The sequence below is a fragment of the Sinocyclocheilus rhinocerous genome, unplaced genomic scaffold, assembly GCF_001515625.1.
Source record: "Sinocyclocheilus rhinocerous isolate Xijiao unplaced genomic scaffold, SAMN03320098_v1.1 scaffold1334, whole genome shotgun sequence".
NCBI lineage: Eukaryota > Metazoa > Chordata > Actinopteri > Cypriniformes > Cyprinidae > Sinocyclocheilus > Sinocyclocheilus rhinocerous.
This window is the reverse complement of record NW_015626864.1, coordinates 813203-824757: the sequence shown is the minus strand read 5'-3', so window position 1 is coordinate 824757 and position 11555 is coordinate 813203. Positions and strand designations below refer to the sequence as shown.

Genomic DNA, 11555 nt, shown 5'->3' with positions numbered 1-11555 from the left:
GCTGTCCATGTCGTCCATCTTTAGTGATCCAATTCGGTAGGTGGCGCTGTTACAAAAGAATAGGGTCCTAGAACTGCGGTCCTGACACTGCAGCCTCCGGTTGTGCAGGAACCTACGATTGTATTAAAGAGACAGCTCGCACAATGTAATTAACATCCAAATAAATTCACAAGAGCAAGTATATTGTTTGCACATGTTTATTTACATTAAAGGCAAAATAACTGAAATAATAAGGGCACAAGTATAGATCTGGAACTTCTTTAAGTCTGTCTAAATATAATTTAGTAATTGTAATGTCTTCTGGTCCATATCCTTTCCTTAGGAAGGTGTGCTAAATACTGATTAATGTAACATAAAAATACTATACATATTTATATATTTTGCTATTGTATTGTGGAGTGACACTTTCATAAACTTTTCTATACTGCTCTGATTATATAATGGTAAATATTACAATATCATAGCACAACAACAGTGATCAGCAATAATGATAAGCCTAATACTCACAATAAAAATAATAAGGTCATCTTGGAGGTAAGAAGTGGATTATCCTTCACCTGAAATGTTTGTCTTTTCATCCTGAAATGCGAGGCAAATGTTTGATCACAATAATTAGGAACCACAGTTTCCACAAATCCTTTCATTTGATTGGGATGTTCTCTTTTATTCTGGAGGGCAAGGGCAGTGACTGTACCATCGAGCGTATTTTGCAGTATTAAACACGTATTTATACCGATTTCGTCAGGCTCCGCAAATTCTTCAAAAAGAACACAAAGAATGGCCTTCTCAGCTGCCATAGTTGCAACTCTTGCGTCATCAGAACAGGGTGTTCAACGCACCACCGTTTCCGTTTAAAAAACGTTTTGCACCGTTTTTGTCGGGGCTGAACGCAGCCCAGGTGAACTACTTGACTAATTCCAGTACAGAACCTATAGGATGTTGCGCATGCGCGACTGAACGAATCACTGCCCGAGACGACTCGTTCTTCCAGAGTCACATTAAAGATTCGTTCAAAATGAACGAATCGTTCAAGAACAACCCAACACTATAATTATTATTTGAATTTCTTAAAAAAAGACAAGATTTGAAAGCTGAGACTTTGTTTCATACCAGAAGTAACCTGCTATTTCTTGTCTGTCGGTGCATTGTCTGTTTCCTCTTTGCTCCGTGATGTATTTTTCACTGCGTAAGAACATGATGTGTGGCGTGAGAGCGACATGGCTTGTCGGACTTAACAACAGTAACTAAGTCTTTTGAGGTTGTTTGCAATCACGTGATTCTGATGCCGCGCGAAATTCAGATGGAGGGAAGGAAGTGAAAAGCAGAATGGATGAGATGGAAGTCCGTACTGTACTAGTGTACCAGCTGGTTTAGATACTATTACAAGAGAAAGGTATAAACAGAAAATAACAACATATGTTGGGCGTGATCCTTATGTTATGAAGAGGAGCGATTTTTCAACTAAATTGAAATACTTGCCTGCCATCGAGGCAGTGGATATAGGCTAAGCAACTAACCCTGACTGCAAACAAGCTATTTCTAAAGTGAATCCAGCATTTATATGAGGGATGTGGGATATACAGTATGTCACTCCTGAAACTTTGCTGCATGTACAGGCCAGGGTATGTACAGGCCGCTGGTCCTGTTAGCAGCAAGTAAAACAAAACTTTTATTCAAATTCTGAATTGATTATAGCCTAGAAAGCATTAAAAAAAGAAAGTAAAAAAAGACAGTTAATAGCGCTTCCATATAATCACTAAAAAGCTGTCACTCACTTCTATTTATCGCAGTCTCACAATGTTCAGTTATAATCAATGAAGCTCTCTATATAATATATTATTTACATCGTGTCTACGTGTAGCGTTTGGCATTGAGTGAATTCTGACTGTCTCCTGCTGAATGCGTGAGAGTTGGCAGCCCTGTATCTATATTTCTTTATTAATATCTTAATATATTATTAATATCTTAATATATTATTATATCTTATATTAACCATTTGCACACACGAGCATTATCCGACTCGGCTCCTCCCGACCACAGACGCAGGTTTACAATCCACTTTTCTTGCGTTTTTCAGTCAATTTCTTGCCTTTCCCACCTTATAAACAACAACATTTCCGTACATGATAAAAGCTCCTTGTGGTTTCTCGGTTTGAGCATCCATAAACAATGCAAAGCATAGGCATTTCGAGTTTTTGCTAGCGATTCCTATATAGAGAAATCACTTCTTGCCCTCCAGCTGCATTTCGCGCCACAGCAATGTCATGTGCAAACAACCTAGCCTGTGTTTGACAGCTCAAGTGTTCAAATTAACTTTTGACTTGTATATGTATGATATCTTTATCATGCCACTGTCGCTGTCTGGATATTTTAGTGGATAGATTCTTGGATAATGAGACAAATATCTTGAGGACAGTTAATTCAATGTAAAATTATCTTGGTTTTGCTAACACTATACCTTACTTTTGAACAACCATACCTTACTTACTGAACAAATCAGCCATATATAGGCTTCCATATATTTTGTCTTACTTGTCTTTGTTATTATCTTTTTTGTCTGTGTGTGACTAAATAGATTTCATAATTTGATGTAGATTTAAAAATACAGTAGAGTGCAAAAGTCTGAGACCACGAATGCAAATGTTTGATCTGTTCTCGTTTAATACAGTATTTTTCATCAATAACTATATAAACAAATCTTATTATTGAGTGAAAGACTGAGAATGATCAGAAAAAAAAGAATCTTGTGGAAGTCAATACAAGCAAAAGATTATTTAGATTGACCTAGATTTCTTAGCTCCGTTTACAAATCGTACAACTTTTTGTTTATTTCCAGTGTTAAAGAAACAATAGTCTCAGACTTTTACAACCTACTGTGTATCTGGTGATTCAAATCGTTAAACAATTTTACATCAAGGCTGTCATAGTGACTAAATAACTGCAATTACAGGAAGTGTGCCGTAATTAGAGGGTCATGCTTCGCGTTCAGACAGTTTCATTTCGCTCCCATCGAGTTAAAAACACAAATAAATGCACAGCCCTTTGCACTCTGCATTGAAAACATTTATATGAACGCGTTGTTGCACCTCTGAGAACTTTTAAGGCATATTCTGTGGCGTTTATATAAGCATTTTGACGGGTTATGTCACAGAGCTGTAAAAACTGTTATGCTCACCAAGTGAATGAATCGCGTTTGTGCCGAACTCTTATTACAAAGCAAAAACAAACACTCTTCTTCGATCCATGAACGTTTCTCTCAGTTAATTTGTCTTCTATGATGTGCAACACAAACACCTCTGCTAAAACCTCAGAAAAAGTAGTCTGGGGTTTCATGACCCTTTAATAAAGAAGATGCGATCAGATGCGTTCGGCTAAATAGTAGTTCACTTTTGTAGTAGCTGGTAGCTGAAATATGGCCAGAAAAAAAACCTTATACAAACATTATAGAAAAACATATTCCGATCCGTATATGACAGCGGTCCAAAAAAGATAAACTTACCGCGGTGTTTTGTGGAGAAAATGCTCTCAACGTCAATTCCGTCACACCTGTTGAGCGCTGTGGCGATTGGATGAAATCATTTGGAGGGCGTTCCTTCTCATGAATAATGTGGAATCCTGCTCAGAATCGAATGTATTTCATTTCCTCGCGGTTCTTCGCGTCAATACGGCACAATCTTAATGCTGCTTCAAATTTTATTTAGAACGAAAATAAAGTTTTGTTTAGAACGAAACAAAACTAAAGTTACTGAAATTTTAGAACTAAATATGTACTTTGAAATATAAAACACTTTCCCCTACATTCAAATACTACTACTTCTACTACAACTACTATCATTTCATAAAATGATACCATGTTTCAAGAATGAGCCACGCTTATTCGTTAACATTGCAAAAAAAAATGTGTTTTCATGTGTTTCATTTAGTCTGCGAAACGCTTTTAAAACCGATATAAGGCTCTTAGTAAAATTGGAACTCCTCTTAACATTGTCTCTATAAGTTATCAAATTAAGAATGTAATTTTGCTGAAAGGTAGGCTATCAAATATAGATCTACTACAATTTTGCTACGAGTACGTGATCGAATGAATTTTCAGTCTTCGCTGCATTTTGTACAGAAATTGCTCGTCTTTGACTGCCCCCTTGTGGCCAGTAGTTAGAAGAATATGTAGGTAAAATCTGCACAGTGCAAACTTCACTAGCGCTGTTCTGCTTTATTCTCGTTGTATGGAGATTACAGATTTGTTTAATTTACACAGAATAGTGCCTTAGATAACAGCAGCCTCTTCTCGTTGGCAAATGCTTTTAATTTAATATTGATAAGTTAATGTGTTGTTGGTAAATAAAATGCACTGATGAATTATAAGAATAGTAGTGCATCTTGATTTTTTTTTTTTAATCTGGTCGAACTGAATAAACTCTAATGCGTTCATGGAGACAGCTGGAAATCCAGCCATTGGCACATTACAATAAGCAAGTTGTAGTTATGAACTAACATTCCTGAATCATGAATAGAGAACATTCTGCAGCCTTTCTAATATTTTTGAGGTGGATTTTAGAAATGTAGTCTTGAATATCCAGACTTTTGACTAATGGCATGAAGTCTGGTCCACACTGAATCTTTGATCCACTCACTTAGACAGGAACAGACCATCAAACATAAAAGTTTTAAAGCTGCAATACGTTTTGTGAATTCCATCCTGTACATGTAAATTATTTGAAGCTTCTCCTGGATGTCGTCCAAGAAGCTGAGGCAGCTGATTGCGCATTTCCAAGTTTTTTTTAAAGTTATGTTTTTCTTTTTTTTTTTTTTTTGCCTGAGGGGAAATTCAATAGCTGCTACACTATAATAGTATATAGCAGGTTTCATCAGATTTTGTCTTCTTGTTAATCTAGTCACAGCACCAAACACCTCTGTTCAATCTTGTTTTTTTTCCCTAACATATGCTGACCTTGCAACCTTCAAGTGCTCAACAATAACTGGTAAGTTTTTTTTCCTCCATCTGGACTCCATTTTCCTTGCCTCTGTTACAAAGTGTTCATTGGTGTGTTAATGTTAACTAATGCAGAACTTTTGAAAAGGTTTAGTTTTGTTCCAGAGACGGTTCTTAAAAAATTAGTGTAAATATATACATTCAAGCAACATATCACTCATATTTTTTTCTTTTATAATAGATGTTTTACCAGTGCCTGTTTGCTTGAAATGGTGAAATAAGACTGTATTTTTTCTTGTATGTTGCCTTGCACATCACATCTCGGGACAGTCGCTAATAAAGGCCTTGGGACAGTGGCATTGTTGTGGTGCCAACAGCTGCTCAATTTTCCTGGAACTCAGGGATTCATTAGTCACGTAGCTTATAGCCATGTGGCAGAACTCATATCCAATACTTCCAGAGAACCAAGGAACTGGCATTAAGATGAACGGGAATGCAAACGGATATCTTAACTTTTCTTGTGACATTCCCTTTCAGTTATTAGACTGAAACTGCAAAACAATTGATAAAAATTCAAAGTAAGTGATAAATCAAAAGGTAAGCAAACATGCAGATAATTAAAAGCATATATCAGTGATGAAACAAAAAGAATCGCACTTTGACTATACATTAGATTCATGCATCAACAGTTTGAAATATTTCTAACAGGGTCTTGTATAATGTCATTCAATAATTCACACTGTAGTTTCAACAAATAATAAAAAAGACCTTTTTAAATAGATCAATACTTTTATTGAGTGTCATTTTGGAGTGTCTGGGTACCAGACAAAAAACATTTCAAAACCTTTAACACCTCAGCTTTCCTGTCCTGTAGCTAACCGGGACCTATATTGGAACATCTGTGCAACGTAATGATTATCATTTTATTAAAAAATAAAATAAAAAAAGAGAGAGAAAGAAATTCAAAAACAATACTTAACTCTGAACATTCTGCACAAGGAAAATACAATTTCAAGCACAACCTAAGTCTGATAGTTCCCTCCTTATTGTAAAATAAAGATGAAACAAATAGTGTATGTGTCTGTATGCACTGATGATTATTTGTATTTCCATTTGCATTAGACAACCTATTTGAATTCCCTACAATTCCTAACACAAAGGGCAAGACTAAACCAGTGGTCTGCACATAGTTAACAATTTTGTAACCGTTACAAATCTCCCGTCATACTTCCGTCGGCCACGTCCTTCTGTACCATCTCACCCTCGTTTGGAATTATCTTAGGATGACGCAGGGTTAATGACATCAGTGCACTGCGGATCACAGAAAGGACCGAAGCGGCCGTACACATCTTTGGCCCTGACGGCAAAATAATATGTCGATCCCGAGACAAACTGGGTCAAGGTGCATGCCATGGGCAGCGGCAGCGCCTTCACCTCCCCGATCTTCTTCCACAGTGACTGAGCCGATGCACCAGTGCCCGATGCTGCCCCCTGGTGGTCCTGGTGATAGGCGTACAGGTGATAGGTATCTACAGCGGCGCAGTTGCGGTCAGTTTCTGCAACACACCAGGATAGGACGATCCCGTTTTGGCTCTGGACGCGGGCCAGTTTAAGTTGGGGCTGCTGCGGAGGGGATGTGTGGGCGGCCTCGGGTGGGAGACGTGCCGGTGGCGATGGTGCCAGTGGTAATGGTGGAAGAGTGGTGGAGGAAGAGGAGCTTGGACGGGATGGAGAATCCTGAGAGAACAATGAGTGAAGGTAAGAAAGATTACAGGAGGCACTATGTGTTAAAAATACAAATAAAATGTTAAAATTATGGCCTTTGTATCTTCTTTACATTTTTATGGACACACACTTACCACAGAGGAACGTTGAGCTGATCGAGCTCCTGAACCAGGAAAAATATAAAACATGTCAGCATACAGCTCTGAATTTTATAACTACAGTCAAAAAGTAGAATAAAAGGAGAGAGAAGGGGGAAAAAAGGTGTACTTTTCACTCACCAGCATTAGTGGTAGAGCTGACTAAAGCAGGCGGCCCAGATGCACGCTGGGTAGTGATGGGGGAAACAGTGGCTTTCTGGACTCCAGTCACTGCACAGCATCCACAAAAAGAGAAAAGTATTAGTATAACGGTTCTCATAACTAGGATGAGAAAAATTTGCAGTGAGACTTGATTCGAATATTGGGTTGAACTTGATCCTCAAGTCATTGGTTAGATCATTTTTTTTTACAAAAATCTAGTGATTTCAGTAGGAATCCGCACAATCTGGAGCTTCGTGTGAGGGTGAAAGCTCACCAACAGAACGCTCTTGTTTTTAAAGTGACTTTTGTGTGAGCTGTGCTTCTTCATACATCATTACACTAACAACAAACAATTGACTTTTTTTTCCTGTAAAATTTCACTAATGTGATTGCACCTTGCAATACAGAAATAAAGAGCAGCTGTGTTTTACCTTGAACATCGTCATCATCTTCAGTCAGATCTATCACAGAACCTTTGGGACGCCCGGTCTGTAGAGAGAGGAATAAAATTTAGTATAAAACTGCACTTTTTGACAAAAGTGGTATTTGCAATAACATTTTAAACATCACATTGTTTACAATGAGACACTGCTTACCTGAGAGGGTGTTTTCGGTGTTGAGGCCTGATTATCTGTTAAACATGAAAGATTAATGGGATTACATTATGAAACAGCCCATAACATTTTAAAATATACATTACATAATACTATATAATAAATAAAAGCAGTGCGAGAATTATTATTTTTAATTAATTAATATACATAACTAAGCGAGACAGCAAGTTTTATAGTCACAACAATAATCAAGATGCTCCGAATTCTCAAAAACTAAAATAATGAAAACATACTGCTACATTTAATCGCCATTTCAATATATTTAATTAATAATGTATTATTCCATGCTTTAAATATTCATTCATTTTGTGTTATATCCCTCAATGGGAAAAAACAAAAAATTACAAAACAGAATAAAGCACTTTTGGCCACTTTATTTTAAGGTCCAATTCTCGCTATTAAGAAACTATTGACTTTTGCTTCAATAAACTCCTAATTTGCTGATTAATAGTTGGTAAGTTTAGGTATGTAGAATATGGTGGTCATATAACCTTTATAAGTACTAATAAACAGCCAATATGTTAATAATAGGCATGCTAATAAGCAACTAGTAAATACGGAGAATTGGTCCCTGTACTAAAGTGTTACCGCACTTTCCATTTAGCAGATATTATTAAAAAAAAGTGCCCGCATGATAGACATTCTCTTATACCTGTCTTTGAGGCCAGTGCGGAAGCCGATGGTGGACCAGCTGCAGCTGCTGCTGATCCTGTCGCCGCAGCTCCTGTGGTTCCTGGAGAAGAGGCCGCTGTAGACACTCCCACGACAGCAGCACACTGCATAGGTGTTCGAGCTGTTGTCACGGATATCCCTGTGCTGGGTGAACTAACGGTCCCTGTGCCACCCGGATACACGGCTCTCGCTAACGATACCGCCGGAGCTGACGATGTCGAGGAAGATGAAACAACATTGCCTGCTGGCTTTTGAAGGATGAAGGTGGTGGCAGGTGTAGTCATCTTTGCCTTATTGTTGCTACTAACCGTAGATAATGACGACACCGGTATTAAACCGACACCACCAGCAGTACTAACCAATGCCCCACTTTGCCCATTTGCCATCGCTAAAGGCAGCTGAATCAAAAGCGGCTGAATAGACACTGACTGACCCCCTGATGTTGCTGGGGTGCTAGTCATGACCCCTGTACTGGGTCCAGTCTTAAGTAGTAGGGTGCCTGTCTGAGACTGGCCAGGCAAAGAGGTGGATGAGGGAGTGGAGCTTGTAGTTGTGGAGATGATCTGTAGAATGGGTGCAGGAGAAGCTAGTGCGGAGGAGGTTGGTGTAGTCGGTGTGGACAGAGGTTTGGGCTGGGCTGGGATTGCTGAGGGGCGAAGGAAGAAAAAAAGAGTAATTATTCTAATCATTTGAGTTTTTAAAAAAGCATTAGAATGACAACTAGAATTAATAATGTTGTAAGCATTTTATAAAGCTCACCAGGTGTATTAGAACCAGCGGGTGCACTGGACAGTTTGGAATCCATCATGGTTTTAACAGTACTGTAAAGGAAGAGAAATGGTAGGGAAACATTAAAATAATGGCAATAACACAAGCATTTCAAATATTATTTACTTAAGCTTTTTGAATAAAGCGCAGCGCTAATATGTGCAGTTTTTCCAAATTAGTCTGTGGCCAAAAGGGCGTCTAGAAGGCGTTTGTGGCTAGCTAGCTCTTTGTTCAGCCATTGTGGAAAAAGGATGGTGAACTGTCTAGATGTTGGCCAGTTTTAAGAGCAATTCACAGAAAATGCATTCTTGCATTCCACTGTGTTGCTTTTCCATTGATTTTCTATATAAACTTACACTAGATACACATTTTTGACCACTGAACTTGCGTCTTATTTTTATTTTATTAATTTTGAAAAAACCAAATGACTGTAATGTCTTGGAATGGAGGAAGGATGGCATGATCTTGTGAAGATGAATAGAGGTCGATGTGTCATATGTTTACCGTTGCGGGATAGTCATGTTGGTTGCATTGTTGGCCTGAGCAGCAGCGGAGGCAGCATGAGCCTGATTAACAGGAAACAAAGTGCATTTCAAGTTAGAAGAAAACTAATCATTCAAAAGCACATTTTGCTTGCAATCAATCAGTGAAAAGAGTATTATATTTATGGATAAGGACCATTATTGGCTTACATCCTTATCCCATGACTCCCATAATGTTTTTCACCAAACCACTTTGACCAAATCACACAATAACTAAAATTTTTTAGCAGTGATTCCCACTCTTACCTCTTGAGTTCTCTTTGAGTTCTCCGAGGCCTGATTAGCAGCACCAAACTTTTTGGCCAGCCGGGAAATCTTGGCCTAAAATGACAACACAGTTTTATTGATGTTAAGTATCAAGTTTCACAGTTCCCTTCTTTTAATTGTTTTTATTGGATGTACAATACCATTCATTCTTGTATTTGAAAACTTCAAAACTCACCTGTAGCGTGTTAAAATGCTGCACCGTATTCTGTTGTTTGGTTGCATTGTCAATCTTCTCCACTCTCTCTTTCAGCTCTTTTATGCTTCGGTCAAATACAGTCAACTGCAGCACCCGTAACCGTTCCTCAACTAACTGCTGTACCATCTAATAGGAAAAGAGACAGAAAAAGATTATTATTACTACATATATCTGATAGCCTGGAAAGTCCTGGAAATCATGCTAAATTTTCTCTTTTCTTACAGAAGACTTTTGGATGTCTATCATTAATGTTATCTACCAATATCTATTATTACAGACAATTTCCTAAATTCTCCCCAAAACTCAGAATTATAGGGTTAGTTCACCCATACAGGAAAATTCTGACAAGTGAGAACCAAAGCGTTTTGTTCTCAGTTTACCATATGCTTATAAAAGCCTAAATTAAAGCAACCGTGTCTCTCCAGAACACGTTTATTTGTGTTCAAAAGATGAGTAAACATTTTCAAAATATATTATTTTATGTTCAACAGAAGAATACAGGTTTAGAACGACAAGAAGGTGAGTAAATGACAGATTTTTTTTTTTTTTGGTGAACTATCCCTGTAAGATTCATTTACTGTAATCATGTATCTCTGTATCCCATCTTTTTATATGAAAATGTGCTGTTGTACATTATAAGAGACTCTGTGCATAAATGCGAGGATTCAGGTAAAAAAATAAACAACAAACCTTCTCCAGTTTATGGCGGCTCCCAGCACTGGCTGTGATTTTCAGCTCTAGCTGAGCCTCCAGCTCCTCACCCTCCAGCCTTGCTCGTTTTCCATCTCTCTCCTCCTCGATTTCTTTGTCATCTTCATCTTTCTCCTCAGACAATGATCTCTTTGTACCAGCAGGGGGACTGTTGTCTGCTGTGGAGTAGAAGCAGAGGAAGGGTTTAGGCAATTATAGACTTTGGTTCTCAAAATGATTAAACCCGGGTGGCTGGTCTCAGACGATTTTGGAGGTGAAGATGCTGGATGTGGAGGTCCTGGGCTGGTGTGGTTACACGTGGTCTGCGGTTGTGAGGCCGGTTGGATGTACTGCCAAATTCTCTGAAACGCCTTTTTGGTGACGGCTTAGGGTAGAGCAATGAACATTCAATTCCCTGCAGTCAGCATGCCAATTGCACGCTCCCTCAAAACTAGCGACATCTGTGGCATTGTGCTGTGTGATAAAACTGCACATTTTAGAGTGGCCTTTTATTGTGGCCAGCCTAAGGCACACCTGTGCAATAATCATGCCGTCTAATCAGCATCTTGATATGCCACACCTGTGAGGTGGATGGATTATCTCAGCAAAGGAGAAGTGCTCACTAACACAGATTTAGACAGATTTGTGAACAATATTTGAGAGAAATAGGCTTTTTGTGTACATAGAAAAAGTCTTAGATCTTTGAGTTCAGCTCATGAAAAATGGGGGCAAAAACAAAAGTGTTGCATTTATAATTTTGTTCAGTGTATTTTGAGTCTATAGAATAAGTTTAAAGGCATAGTTCAACCTTCAACAAATTCATTTAATATACTCTTCCACATTGTACCAAAA

General features: G+C 38.2%; 1 protein-coding gene across 8 annotated transcripts in view; it reads right to left on the bottom strand.

The window, feature by feature from the left end:
• Positions 1-5710: 5710 nt before the first annotated feature.
• Positions 5711-11555, bottom strand: part of LOC107718656 (activating transcription factor 7-interacting protein 1-like) — a 48131-nt gene continuing 42286 nt past the window's right edge. For 7 of the 8 annotated variants that reach the window (XM_016525883.1, XM_016525899.1, XM_016525863.1 and 4 more), the window contains 11 exons: positions 10704-10882; positions 9993-10139; positions 9797-9871; positions 9513-9574; positions 9000-9061; positions 8221-8886; positions 7551-7585; positions 7386-7443; positions 6934-7023; positions 6790-6818; positions 5711-6667 (listed from right to left, as the gene is read on the bottom strand). In XM_016525883.1, coding sequence (XP_016381369.1) covers positions 6209-6667; positions 6790-6818; positions 6934-7023; positions 7386-7443; positions 7551-7585; positions 8221-8886; positions 9000-9061; positions 9513-9574; positions 9797-9871; positions 9993-10139; positions 10704-10882 — 1862 coding nt within the window. In that variant the 3' untranslated portion in view covers positions 5711-6208. The remainder of the gene's footprint in view (positions 6668-6789; positions 6819-6933; positions 7024-7385; positions 7444-7550; positions 7586-8220; positions 8887-8999; positions 9062-9512; positions 9575-9796; positions 9872-9992; positions 10140-10703; positions 10883-11555) is intronic. The other variant, XM_016525858.1, reaches the window with a different exon arrangement.